Source organism: Equus przewalskii, chromosome 24 (assembly GCF_037783145.1).
Source record: "Equus przewalskii isolate Varuska chromosome 24, EquPr2, whole genome shotgun sequence".
NCBI classification, from domain to species: domain Eukaryota; kingdom Metazoa; phylum Chordata; class Mammalia; order Perissodactyla; family Equidae; genus Equus; species Equus przewalskii.
In genome coordinates, this window is record NC_091854.1 from 26983869 (window position 1) to 26999636 (window position 15768).

Below are 15768 nucleotides of genomic sequence, written 5' to 3' on the forward strand. Positions count from 1 at the left end.
GAAACTATATTACTTTTCCTTGGTGTTATTTTCATTCTAATCTTTCAATATTAACTTGAATACTAATTTAAATGCTTTTATTAATGCTAATTTTATTCTTGGAATAGGCAAATTAAGATTGGCTGCAGACAACTTTGTTTCAACATTTTTCTTTTCTAATTGCATTTACTTAATAGTTAAATGAAAACATGTTACAGGCATTTGACCCATAATTGAACGGTTAAAGCCAAATTAAATTACAGGCTTTATAAGTTGTGATTAACCAGCCAATGTAAAGTCTATTCTAACTGGAAAGATATTTTACATCTAAGCATTTTAATTTATACAGCTAAAATTATAACATTAATATAACAATATTACAGAATGTTTGGAAAATACAGAGAAAAGAAAAATATTGCTTATAATTCCACTTCCTTAACACAGCGATCATTATCATTTCATGTAGTTCCTTCTAATCTAATTTCCAGTTAACTGTTTTAACATCACTGCAAACTTGTATCATGATTTCTCCCTTTACTTTGTAATTATCTTTCGATTTTGCTGTATACGCAGAGTAACTACATAATCTATCATTCAAACTAGGACTTTTTTGAGAATTAAAAAGGACCTATTATTGATCAAGCTACCTTGAGAGGTGCAAACTGGGATGACTTGAGCAAACAGAGATATATGGTTACCATACACGTAAACTTTGCATCATGTGGTAGATGTGCCAGAATTTATTAGTAATTTCTGTATTGTTGAATATGATGAATATTTCCAATATTTCAAAATATATCTTTTAATTTAAACTCAAATCAAAATACTTCTTAAGAATTGCTGAAACATAGTGAAAGAAACCCAGGAATTCAAATACTATGTTCACGTATTTCCATCTGTAAAGTAGGTAAGATTTATCTACTTCATTAGGTTGCTGTGAAGATGAAAATGAAATAATGTATCTAAAAGCCTGAGACATGATAGGTTTTCAGTAAACATTGGTCCATGCTTCTCTCATTGAGTAGTTCTTGTTTTCAGCTTTATTGTGATAATTTTCACCAATAACTTCGTTAAGGCATTCAGACTACACTATGATGCTCTCATCTAAAACTAAAACTAAAACTAAGATGATAACACTCAAAACTGTAAGCTTTATATTCCAGGGTTTTCATAACTTACTATGTTGTAGATTTCTTGGGTCAAAGAAAATGAACAGAAAAGTAATATGTAGAGAAAAATCAATGAAACCCAAATCGGGTTTATAAAAACAGCAATAAAATTGATAAATCTCTATTGAGACCGATCAAGCAAAAAGAGAAAGAAGACACAAATTACCCAAACCAGGGATGAAAAAGAGGGCAGCACTAGAGAACCTGTAGATATTAAAGGACTAGTAAAACAATATTATGAAAAATGAGATGCCAATAAATTTGAAAACTTACATGAAATGTACAAATTCCTGAAAAACACAAACTACAAGAGACCACTCAAGAAAATGTAAATAATTTGAATAGCTTTATAACTATTATGGAAATTAAATTTGTCATTAAAAACCTTCCCATAAAGAAAACTGTAGGCCCAGATGGGAGGCCCAGAATTTGCACCGGCAAATTCTACCAATATTTAGGGGAGAAATAATTCCAAGTCTATGCAATTTCTCATAAAAAATAGAAGAAAATATTCCCCAACTGTTTTTTGAGGCCAGTTTTACCCTGATATCAAAACCAGACAAAGAAATTACAAGAAAAGAAACTTCAGACTAATAGGCCTGGTGAATATAGATGGGAAAATCCTTTACAAAATATTAGCAAATAAGAGTCATTAATTTACAAAAAGAGTTAACACTTCAAGATGAAGCAGAATTTATCCCTGGAATGCAAAGTTGAATTGACATTCAAAAACCAATCGATGTAATCCACCATATCATCAGACTGAATAAGAAAAAGCATATCATCATGCCAATAGATGTTTTAAAAAAAAGCTTTGACAAAATTCAACAACCACTGATATCAAAAAGTCTCAGCAAACCAGATATCAAAGATGTGGCGGGTAGATTCTAAGGTGACCTCCATGATCCTCACTTACTGCTGCTCAAGTCTTTGTATAATCTTCTCCTCCTGAGTGTTGACAGGACTTGTGACTTGCTTCTAATGAATGGAATGTGACAAATATAAGACGTCACTCCTATAACTTTATCACGTTATATGACTCTATCTTGCTAGGAGACCCACTCTTACTCAGCTGCTGGCCTTACAGAAACAAGCTGCTACGTTGTGAAGTGCCTATGGGGAGGGTCACATGACTGGCAGCTGTACCAGCCTCTGTGATGCAAGAGTGGCCTCCAGCTACCAGCAGGCAAAAAGCTGGGACTCTCAGCTTAATAACAGCAAAACCTGAATTCTGCCAAGAACCTCAGTGAACTTGAAAGTGGATTCTTCTCCAGTTGAGCCTTCAGATGAGAATACAGCTTGACTAATGCCTTGATTGCAGCCTAGTGAAACACTGAAGCAGAGAACTCAGCTAACTCATGCCCAGATTTCTGACCCACAGAAGCTAACAGACAACAGACACATGTTGTTTTAAGTCACTATGTTGTGGTAATCTCTTATGCAGCTTGAGAAAACTAACACAGATTTTGGTATCTTGAATTAGGATTCTCCCGTAATAAATTCTTAAAAATGTGGATTGGCTTTGGAGCCAGGTAGTGGTCAGAGACCAGACAGCTGTTGAAGAGCATCATAGAGAAAGCCTATGTTTCCTCGAAAAGATTGAAGGCAGACATCTAAACTTTGAGGGTCCTGTTGGTGAGGGCTCAAAACAAAATGAGGAATGGGTTATTGAAAATTTCCTCAACCTGATAAAGGGCATGTATGAAAAAATAAGTAATAATCATACATAATGGTGAAAGTCTGAGTGCTTTTTCCCTAAGATTGGGAACAAGACATCACGCCCATTTTCACCTCTTCTATTCAACATAGTACAGGAAGTCCTAGCCAGGACAACAAAGTAAGAAAAAGAAATAAATAAAAGGCATACAAATTTAAAAGGATGAAATAAAACTGTCTTCGTTCACAGGGGACATGATGGTCTGCATAGAAAATCCCCCCTTCCTCAACATACAAAATATCTACTAGAACTAATAAGTGAATTTAGTAAGGCTGCAGGATATAAGATCAATATAAAAAAGTCAATAGTATTTCCATATACCAGCAATAAATACTTGAATAATAGAAAAATCATCTGCGATTGCACCAAAAAACATGAAATACTTGGAACAAAATGAACAAAACAGGTACAAGATTTGTATGCTGAATCTATAAAACATTGATAAAAGAAATTTTAAAAGCTCTAATCAAGTATAGAGATATAGGATGCTCAGGGATAAGGATACTCAATATTTTTGAGATGTCCATTCTGCCCAAATTGATCTGCAGATTCAATGCAATCTCTATCAAAATCCAAGAAGGCTTTTATATTTTTGTAGAAATTGGCAAGCTGATTAAAAAATTTGTGTGGAAAAGCAAAGGGCATAGAATAACCCAAATAATTTTGATAAAGAAGAACAAAGTTGGACTCATGTTCTCTGATTGTATGACTTATTATAATGCTACAATTAAGACAATATGGAATTGGTGTAAGAACAGGCATACAGATTAATGTGAAAAATAGAGAACCCAGAAATGGATCCAACACATGATCAATTGGTTTACATAAAAGGCAATCAAGTAGTTTTATAATGAAAAGATAATATTTTCAACAAATAATACAGAAACAATTGGATATCTATATGCAAAAAAAAAGAACCCTGACCTTCACACCTTGCACATATACAAAACTCAACTTTAAATGGATCAAAGACCTATGCATAAAATGTAAATTATAAAAATTTCAGAGGAAAACACAGGGGGAAATACTTATGACTATGCATTTAGCAAGGACGTCTTTAGATAGGAACAAGAAGCATAAACCACAAAAAAATTTATGAATAGGACTTCGTCAAAATTAAAAACTTCTCTTTGAATGTCACTATGTAGAAAATGAAAAGATAAGGCATAAAATAGGAGCAAATATTTGCAAACATCTATCTGATAAAGGTCTTAGCAAGAATACACAAAGAATTCTTTTAATTTAATAATAAAAAGACAAGTCAATAAAAATGAACAAAAGATTTGAACTTTTATTAAAGAAGCAATACAGACTGTAAATAAATCCATGAAAAGATGCTACTTTGACATTAAAAATGTAAATTAAAACTATAGTGAGATACCACAATGAGATACCACATCTACTAGACTAGTTAAAATAGAAAAAATAAATAACTGATAGTGCCAAATTCTGACAAAGATGAGGAACAGAAAATCTAATAAATTGCTGGTGGGAATCCTCAATAGAGAAGCTATTTTGGAATACAGTTTGGAAATTTCTTATAAGGTTAAACATACACATACCACACTACCCAGGAAAGCATTCCTAGGTGTTTACCCAGTTGAAGTGAAAACATATGCTTACACAAACACTTATACATAAATATGTATGCCAGCTTTATTAATAAGAGCCCCAAACTGGAAGCAATATAAATGTCTATTAACTGTTGAATAGATAAACTGTGGTATATCCATACAAAGGAATACCACCTAGAAATAACAGGGAATGTAATGATTCTTGAAACAACATGGAGAAATCTCAAAATCACTGTTACATAAAAGAAATCAGACACAAAAATATGATACCATTTATATGATATTTTGGAAAAGGCAAAACTATGGGGATAGCAATCAGATCCGTGGATGATGGGGCTGAGTCAACTGTTTGGGATGACGAAAATATTCTATATCTTGATTATGGTGGTTCTATGACTGTATACATTTATCAAAATTCACTGAGCCATACCACCTAAAAGGGTGAATTTTACTGTATGTAAATTATATCTTTAAAAAAGTCTGGATTTAAAATTAGTATACTATTTAAATTGACTCTTCAAGCAAGTAAGTTTTAACGAATTCCCAAGTTGCTGAATGCTTTTAGTGTTCAGCATTCTTGGATGAAATACGTCATATTCATTCATCTTTTAAAAAGTTAAATATATGAAAATAATCCAGAGACACAGCCAATAAAACTACATACTTTAAGCTTCTTAAAAATGTAAATTGTCATCTGACTTCCACTCCTAAAGGCCTCTCCACGATTCTTAAACAAGATGAGCCATTAGAATTAAAGAACTAGAAAGCAGAACAACTTATCATCTGTCCTGGATTACAACTCAAATCAGCGAACTGGCTGTAGTGTTGATGTGAGAAGTTAGCAACATCTATTTCTTTGCTGAGAAAAGTGCATTTTGGCTCAAGAGTTTTGGAAAACCTTCTTCACAGGACTTTTTCTCCCTTACTTTTGAGGTAGAAGAGTTGTATCTTTCAAACACATTTTATTGCTTAATGTTCTATACTTTCGACTAAACGCATCAAATTATTTCACAAAGCTTTCACTGTAAAGATCCCCATCTAAACTTCTATCTCATTCTTTCATATTCTATTCCATTCCTACTCTCATCTGCAGCCTCTCTTCATGGTCCATAGAGAAACCATCCTTACTATTCCCTCTCAACTCTACTGGTGAAAAATTTCCCTTTAAATTCTCTTTGATAAACTTCCTTTTGTTTTCTTTTGGAAACACTGTATTCATTGAATGCCTTCCCAATGGGCTTCAGTTTCTCCCAGTCTCCTCAACTTCATGTGGACAAAGGACTGAAGTATCTTTTTCAAGTCCTGCTGTCAGTTTTGGCGTAATTAAAATGCCAATCTTACTTTGAAACTCATTACCTGCACCCCAATACCATTGATTTGTTTCAATCTCTTCCAAATATTTTTACCACTGTCAATAGCCTTTCTAGATTTTATTTGCACTTCCATTGTTAAGTGAGTTTAACGTTCAGCTTCCTGTCTCATTCAATCCACTCACTTCATGATTTCTTGACCTACCTGACTCCACAGTACGCTTGATCACTATGCCACAGTCATAATTTCCCATCAAAGTCACATGCTGAGTCGTATTTTCCCATGGCATTTCTCTACTAACAGATGGTTAACCACAAATACCCTTTCTCTGATCGCAGCACCTTTAACCACTCATGCCTTCCATTCTGTTATCCATATAGGATTGTCTTTTTGCTCTTCTTGTAATCTCTGGAACACAGATACTCCCTCTTTCTGGTCATTCTTAATTCCTTTTTCAGCCTGAACTACATGGTTAGCTATTTTCATGCATCTATCAATACCTTAAACCCTTGCACTCTCTTGAACTTTCATCAGATCCTTGATGCTAATTATCTACCAAGCCTATAACTAATAACTGTTGCCTTAGTTTGGGCTCTCTTCCATGGAATGTTGTCTGAGAGCCAAAGAAAAATAATGACCTTGTTTGCTTCAAAGTAATGCCTTCTTGTGCCAATTAGGCCTTCATTTTACTCAACAATGCTTTTTGTTACATTTTGTTGAACTATTCTGATTTTATTATTCCTTTCCCATCATTCTATTAAATTGAATTTTAAATGAAGCATTTAAAATTAATTTATTATGTGAATTTCTTTTATCTTGGTAAATTATTATCCAGTGGTAACATAAACATAAATAAAATATGATCACTTATACTTACTTAGAAATGGGATTGACACTGGCTTCAATAATTGTTAAACACTTACAGCACTTAATGTTTTCTGGAAATTCTTGTACACCTAAAATGCAAAACAAAAAATACATAAATAAAAAAGTTCTGGCAATCATTCTTTAAACTGTAGTTCTAATATTAAGAATAATTAATTAAAACTCCAAATCAATACACAGTGTAAACATCATTAGACTAATCATTAAGTAAGAATAATAACTTAAAATAATATATTAATGTCATATAACATGTACATATATTTTAAAAATAAAAGTTGAATATTAACATTTTATGATAGTAATAATTGGAAATCAGGTATAAAATTGAGGATAATTATATATTTGGAATAAGATAGATCTTGGCTCTTCACTAATCTAAAGAAATAAAAATAGTTTGGGTTTATTTTATTGTTACAGTGCTGTTACTGGAGGAAGGGGAAATCAGCAGATATAAGAAAACGGAAGATAAAATCTTTGCTCCCTTCATTTTATGAGACGGAAATGATTGAACACATACAGGTGAAAAACACCTAAGGAGAAATTACGGAACCTACAGATATTCCCAAACCAATTTAGGGCCCTAACAAGTTCTATGCAATTCTTCCTTGTTGGCACAGCGTGTGGCTCTGAGCAGCCCTTCCTGGGTCCTCTCTGGAGTCCGAGGTAGCCAGCCTGGCTGATGGCCCTTGCAGAGCTGCTCATCCACTGTCACAGCTGTGCTGTTGGCTATGTGACACAAGTGTTGCTTCCTGAAAATCAGTAAGCCACAAATCTAATCCATAAATGCGAGGGTCAGAGAAATAAAAGATGTGGAAGACATTTCAATCAATTGGCACAAATGAATCAGATATTGGGCCCTGCAAAGTTAGAAGAGAAAACAGCCATACGAAGCCACTCCTATACGCCTGCAGTAGTATCCTCTCTCAATTTTTGAACTATTGTTAAGGAAGTAAAGATTTCTATAAAGTACTAGTCCTGCCGAGTACTTCACATCTGAAGGAAAGGTAAGGAACATTTCATGGTAGGATTTAGTGGAACATTTTGATGATAGACGGTCAAGAAAGAAAGCCCTCGACTTTCCTAGATTCTGTTGACCAAGACCACCATGTCCACAGGACCTCAAAGCCCAGTGGAGCAGCAGGAGGACAGCCAAACCAAGACAGGCCGTTCAGTCACAGCACAGGAAGGGTACAAAAGAGGGTAGGGAACGCATCTCACGCCCTTTCTCCCTAAGTGAAATTTCATCAGAAGCTATGCTGGCCTAAAATTATTGCTGAGATATTTTGGCTACTTAATAAAAACCCACCGAAGTGCAGGAGTTCCATTATGTATGAATTGAATGAAAAAGGACAATTCTCCTTTTTGTAAAGGCCGTAACACCTAGAGCTGCCCTCATTGACTAGACGTTAACAAAATGGCAAAGAAGTCAATAAGCTAACCCTCAAGCCACCAGGAAATCTGCAACCAACACGGGCGTAAGGCCTCTTCTTTTCTCCCTGCAGCTTTTTCAGTTCAGTCCCTGGCCTGGGCTCATTACATGCTGGTGTGCCTGATGCCTTATCTCCACAAGTGCCCGCCTCAGGATGATTTTCCTTAAATTATGTGTAAACCAAGACACGGAAGCAGACGCAAATTAAAATCCAATTTTAAGGAAAAGTCTGTATCTCTTTATCTTCTACTGAAAATGGAATTCCCTGCTGCGGTGAAAATGATACTGCATTATTTGTTTAAAAACTTGTATTATGTTGTTTACAGTTTAAACTTAGAGTTGTTCAGAGCAGAGTTTATTGGATTCAGATAGAATCCCAGCTTTATCACTTACTAGTTATGCAATCCTAGGAAAGTCATTTAAATGTTCAATGTCTTAGTTTCCTACTCTGCAAAGTGGTAACTATCTGAATGATTTCAAAAGAGAGTTGTGATGAGTATTGAAAGAGAGAAGGCAGATAAAGTAATTGTCATAAAGTGCTGCATAAATGCTATCTGTAATCATTAGAAATAAACAGAAGCAGATGGTGTCAGTCAACAAAGGAACCAAATATCACGTCAAAATGACCTGGCTTGAGGTATAAATTTGTAAAATATATCTACCTAAGAGAACACAGTGAAGAGGTAGAAATTAGTGCACTGAAAGAATATTCCAACTTCTAATCAATGTAGCAGCTGAGATAAATGCTCTTGCATTTAGGGAATTAAATTATAAATAAATAAATGTTTATAATATGTACTTATAAATACATATATTATAATATAAACAAATAAATATATATATAACTAGTTTATGCTGAGCAATATTTTTGTATTTTTGCAGAGCTATCTTAATTTGCTTATGAAAGTTGAAACACATTTGGAAAAATAGGCTGTCAGGGGAACTTTACCATGTATACTAATATATGGATCCCAAAGTTTAGGAAAAGTTCTTAGAGTATACCTTTAACTGGTAGTTCACTATAAACATGGAGAGTTTACTATAGCATAGTAATTAAAAGCACAGCTTGGAAAGGGTCTGCAAATCCCAGTGTTGTCACTTAACTAGCCACATAATCTTAGGCAGATATTGTAATATTTGAACATCACTTACTCATTTCTTGCTTAACTCAAAGAGTTGATCTGAGCATTAGATGGTATGAAGATGAAGCACTTAGTATCATGTCTGGCACTTAATAAGTACCTAATAAATACTAAATAAAATTCAAGTACTAGCAAGAGGTAAGGTAACTTACACTTCTCTATGGCACTGTGGAAAAGAATATAATTCTTTTAATAATCCTGTGAGGACCTTATATTAGGCAATATTGTTTTCATTTTATGAATGAGGAACTACACATTCTCAATGATTAGGTGACATTTAAATATCTAATGGCTGTTTATAGATGGAAATGGATACAGGTGGAATTTAATTCATTTTTTTAACACCATATCTTTTGTTCTTTTTTACTCCTTTATGTTACTTCCTATTAAAGTTATGTCAGATTTGATTATAGAACCCACACTTTTATTAACTAGTCTTTGTCCTCTGAAACATGGCATTTTCAATTTAAAAAAAGGTAATATATATGTGTATGTCTGTGTACGTATATACATATACACACATATTTTCTAAGATGAACTTTGTTTTGATTTTCAAATTTGTTTATCCAGAAACAGGGGGATAAATATCCTTCACTTTAATAGTGTATCTTATTCCAACCATTTTTACTTGTGATTGCTGTAGGAAACAGGGTCAAACATTTGTAGACCATTACAATTCATGTTCTAATCCTTATTTTTCAGTTGAGACATCTCATAAACTTTCTCACGCAGGCCTGTAAGGTACTCTCTTCTAAGGGCATCACGAGCTCTCGTCTTTTAGGAATCCCTGGAGATTCAAGCTCATTAAATTTAGAGTAGATTCAAACTTAGGCTGAATAACCAAGAAGGACTGTAATCTAAAATAATTATATGGGGAACACTGTGTTTTATAGCAAAATGGTGTATTTAGTTTAAAAAATGGACTATTGCCCTATTCATAAGTAGCAGATGACATCAATAAAAGTTTACTCTCCAAATTAGAACGTTGTAGTAATATTTCCCAATATGTTCACTTCAGTCACTATACCGCAAAATCCATTTTGAATATGTTCACAGAAATACTGCCAAATGAGAAATGACATTTCCATGTTCAGAATTTAAAACTGAAGCAAAGCTTTTACTGCAATGGAATTAATCAAAATAGCCTTAACAGAATATTAATATCTTGACGTAGTAAAGATGTAATAGACTACCTTATCTGATTAATTAATTATTTTCTTTGCCCTTCCTTTTTTTTAAAAAAAATTAGGTTGAAAAAGTTTCTGTTCAACTTCCAATTATTCAAGAACGAATCGATCTTGTGGGTTATTAATTCTTGTTCTCTTTCCTGCTGCCTCCATTTGACCATTTCACAGCTCAGTCATTCTTCCACCAGAGGGTGTGCAGAGAACGGAAAGGGGAGGATCCTGAAATCCATCAAATATGGATCTTTCCTGCCTGGCACGGGAGAAGTGGAAAGCCATGGCTACATTTAGGTTGTAGTACATGCAGTTCATTGTTTTTATTTAGACTACCTTGTCTATTACAGACAACCAAGTTTTGACAGAAGGATCTTAAATCTGTAATAATATAGTTTTAAACTTTATTTAAGTATAAAACAAGGTTATTGGTGTCAAAATGAAAACCAAAACTAAAGTGTCATTAAAATCTTGAGTTAGGCTTTAAGTGGTTTAAATTGATATTAAAGTATGAAAGCAAACGTTTTTCCCAATGCAGTGGACACATATGGAATCTAAATGTAGCAAACAACATTGTCATTATCAAATAGAGAGTTTACCAATAGTAATAGCAATATTGATTCTCATGATCATAAATGGAAGATTCTTGAAAGGCAAACTTGAGTGTAAGATATTTCCATAACAAATAGGCTATCTTTTAATATCACTTTAGGGATATATTTATTTAATGTGTGATATTTTCACCTGTCCACTCCACTCTTTCACCTAAATCCTCAGTATAAATATCATCCATATAAATACATTGAAATTCTATCATCTGCATGAAAATTTATTCAACTGTTTCAGTCCATATGGCTCTCTCCTCTTAATGTCTAGCATTTTAGATTGTGTTCTGTCTGAAATTAAATAAGACTGAAAAATAATGAGACAGTATGTGATTATAAGTTGAAAAATCACTGCTTTATCATCTTGTCTTACATGGTTCTCTGATATTTGAGTAGCTAACTTTAATTATGAGATCTCTACATTCAACAAATATTTGTTGAATGTTTACTCTGCATTAGGAACTGTAGTAAACATTGAGGATACAGTGCGAAGAAGATGGATACATTCTCTTCATTTGTGGAGCTTATATTGTAGCAGAGGAATACATACAATAAATCATAGAGATAATTAATGTAACTATAAAATATATAAAATTACATAGTATTTTAGCAATGAGACATGAAAAAGATAATTAGAGCAGAATAAAGATGGATCAGAAATGGGGACTTTGCATTTAACTAGGATGATTAGGGTGAGCCTCATTGATTGGGAAGATGGTATTTGAGCAAAAACTTGAAGCAGGTGAGAGAAATAGGCATACAGATGTCTGAATGTCTGAAGGTGGAAAGTAAGAGCATTTCAGACAGAGGGAATAGACAGTGAAGATGCTCTTATAGCATAGTATACCTAGTACTCTAGGAAAGCAAAGAGGCCATTATGGCTAGCACACAGTGAGGAAGAGAAGAGTAGCAAAAAATCGGGTCACAGAGGTAATAGGGGTATGTGTTTGGGGAGAGATGGGGATGTCAATTCATATAGGTCCTCTCAGGCCATTGCAAGGACTTTGGTTTTTACTCTAAACGAAATAGAGAGACACTGAAGGACATAAGTGTGATATAGTCTGATTTGTAATTTGAGAGGACGGTTCTGGCTCCTGAGTAGGGTGGCCTTTCTAAGAGGGAGGCCAGGTAGAGGCTATTGTCATAAACTGTGAAGAGAATTGATGGTGGCTTGCATCAGGGTGTGAGCAGTCGAGACAGTGAGAAGTGAATGGAATCTGGCTGTATTTTGAATGTAAGACCAATGGAATTTCCTGATGGATTGAATGTGGAGACTTCTCAGAGGAGATGTCAGGTAGATATTTGGATATGAACCAAGAATTTAGAAGAGAAGTCTAGACTATAGATTTAAAAACTGGAGATTCATTATTATATAGACAGTATTTAAACCATGAGACAAAATGTGAGCACCAGTGATGTAAGTGTAGATAATGAAGAAAAGAGGATTAAGGACTGAACGTGGAGTCCTCCAAAATGAGAATGGGGAGAAGAGAAAGAATTGACATAGGAGACTGAACAAGATCAGTCAGTGAGATGGGAGAAAAAATAAGAGAGTATTGATTCCTAGAAGTCAAATGAATAAACGTATCAAGTAGGAAGAAGTGGTCAACTGTTTCAAATGATGCTGATAGGTGAAGTAAGATGATGACCAAAAATTGCCTTTGAATTTAGCAATGAGGAGATTATTACTTGCATTACTTGCAACCTTGACTAGGATGATTTTGGTGGGGTAGTGGGCTTAAAGACAGGAGTGGGTTTAAGAGAGGATGAGAGGACAGGAATTGTGGATAGAGAATGCTGACAACTTTATCTAGAGCTTTTGCCACAAAGGAGTTGGGGGGGCATTAGGGGAAGAGAAGCCAAGGCGTTTTCTTTAGAATGGAAGAAATAACAGCATGTGTGTATGCTGATTGGAATAAACAGTAGAGAGGAAAAACTTGATGATGTAGCAGAGGCTGAAGAGAATTGCTGGAGTGACATCTGTGAGTAGGTATGAGAGGATGGTTATCCAGTGGAGAGCCTAGCTTTAGAGAGAAACAGGAATGATTCATCTCTACTAACAGGCAGGAATCAGAGGACATGGGTGCAGATGCTGATAGACAGGTGGAAATGATGGTGAGAGGCTGTGCAAGTTATCTTCTGAGAGCTTTAATTTTCTCAGTGGAGTAGGATCAATAGCCATGAAGATGGGAGACGAGGTGTGGGAGGTTTGAAGACAGAGGAGAACATGTGAAATAGTCACTAGAAGAGAAGGAGAGTCAATGAATGAAGGACATATAACATGGTTGTTGGGAAGCATTAAGGCTGCACTTGAGATCTGTGATCATGAATTGAAAGTGATATCAATCAGTGTGATTGAGTGTTCTTTCCAGATCCTTTCAGTTATAGGTAGAAAGTTGAATTCAGCCGGGGTTGTAATTTTATTGAGCAAACACAACATGAGAGAGGAGCACGGGTATCAAGGGGTCATTTGATGATTGACCATAGAATTCAAGCCATGCAAAGAGGGGAGAGAAAACATCAAGGCTGGGAGAATTCATGGGAAAGCAGTGGTATTAATAGATTGATGGTTCTGATGAGGTCAAAGGATGGTTGGAGTTGTATCAAAGGGAGAGATCTGGAAAGATAGGAGGATGGAGTCAGAGAGAGAGAGATTTGTCAACTGACACTCAACTTCTTAATATTCCTGACAGTATCTAGATCAGACCTAGGAATACAGTGGAAACTCAGCAAGTGTTTGTTAAATTGCATCTAATTATATTTTTGCATCAGTACCTTGAAGCAATGAACTAAAACACTTTACAACCATAGAAACATTTTGTTTTAGTACAGATGTTTTAGCATCAAATTACATTTTCTAAGATGAAAAAAGTAACTATCTCTTTCCATACAAAGATGATAGAAAAGACTGCAAATACCAAATTTGGATGATTTAGTGTTCTCTCAAATGCATTAAAATTTATGTTTATTACTTATAAATTTTTATATAAGACCTCATGATAATAGCTATGGATAGTACATGGTGAAACGCTTGTTTTATGAATTTCACAGATATCATCAGCCCAAATGGTTTACTCTGTGATATAAGAACCATAAGCTGTTAAAAGACAAAAACCCTAATATTATATCTCCTATAAAATAAAGGATGGAAAATATATTTATGAGATTTTAATATTTTCATCTGATATTTTAATTATGATAATTTTTATAATTGTTTTTTTCCCAATTTTGAGAAGGCAGGAAATTTATTTGCATATCTAATAAATTAGATTAGATTTTGAAGCAGAAAGAATGGGATTTATTGAAAGATGTTATAAGCACTTTGCTTTATTTCATCTTCACAACAACTTTATGAGATGGTTTATCATTCCTACTTAACTAATGAAGAAACTGAGGCTTAGAGGCTGGCTGGGATTAGAAACCAGGGCAATCTTATTCCGAACATTATCACATTTTACTTCTATTAAGATGTGTCCATCAAATGTAAATCAAATCATATTTAAACTACTTTGAGTTGTAAGTTTTAGCTACCCAAGATCAGCCATGAGGCTTTATGATAGAGCAAGCATTTATACATTTGCATTTGTTCCATGCAGACTCTCCAGGTCAAATACAAACCACCCCAACTCTCTGGATCTCTGAGTTTAATGCACACTCAAGATGGACCAGGCAGCATTCTCACAGGGGCATGGTAAATTGCATCTGTTCTATAATCACCTTTGGCCAAATTTCAGACAGTATCAACTTTCTGGAACTTTGAGTATAATGCTCAGGTAATAAAGTTCTTCATTTCTCAATTTAATATACTGACGAGTGCTATAAGCCTAGTTCAGAAGCTTTGTATTCTTTATATACAGTTCAACTGATAGCTCTGAGAAAGAATGAATAGAAAGAGGGGCTACTCATAATGGACAGTGTCGGCATGAAGAAATTATAACTGACAGTTTGTAATAGAGCAGGTGATGGGCAATCTACAAAGTTAATGTCAGAAGTCTTCCAGTCTACCATTCTCATTTTATGTAGAGGCAAGCAGCTCCACATACTAAAAAAAAAACTCAGTAACACAACCCACGATGAACTCAAGTCAATTTGGAAAAGTTAAATTGTATTAATTGAACTCATTCAAAGAAAATAAAGAGATAGGAAACATTTTTGGGATAATTTCCATTCAGAATGATTCAAATGAAATAAAAAATTTTAAAGTATTAAAGGATAAACCATAATTTTATTTTGGAAAATTATTTTGTGTATAAACCACATTCCCCAAGGATATTCGGTAAATGGGGCAATACTATATTGAGTAGGAAGTACTGTTTAGATTAAGGTTTCAGAGGGGCAATCCACTGGATAAGAGAAAGCAAAAGCATCTAGCAATTAGTTTAGTAAATTTGGGAGAAACTGTACCTGTCAGTCATCTCTTAAGGAGAGAAAGAAAAAAGAGAGCCAACAGAGTGGAATGGTTTGCTCTACCTCTAAGCACCTAACGAAGGGGCCAAGAACTCAGCAGGGACCTAAGCAAGAAGAGTTAAAGGTCTCCTGCAAGACTGGTTATTTTAGTGGCATTACAAAGAGAAAAACCAAATGCAAGTAAAGCAATCAATAATTCAAGGCAGTCATGCCAGTGATCCTTCCTTAGGGACATGTTTAGAGAAAATTTGGAGAAGTCTTTATGATCTCAACTGACAACGAGTTCATTCACAGAGGAAAAAATCTGACACTGTCTTAGTTAAAATGACACGTCTGCTTCAAAAATACTGAGTCGCTATTGTGTAAAATGGA

At 34.4% G+C, this 15768-nt stretch overlaps 1 protein-coding gene across 9 annotated transcripts in view; it reads right to left on the reverse strand.

The window, feature by feature from the left end:
* The window catches only part of LRRC7 (leucine rich repeat containing 7), a 492999-nt gene that overhangs the window by 236910 nt on the left and 240321 nt on the right, over positions 1-15768 (reverse strand). For all 9 annotated transcript variants that reach the window (XM_070592305.1, XM_070592302.1, XM_070592303.1 and 6 more), the window contains one exon: positions 6628-6706. In XM_070592305.1, the coding sequence (XP_070448406.1) occupies positions 6628-6706 (79 nt within the window). The remainder of the gene's footprint in view (positions 1-6627; positions 6707-15768) is intronic.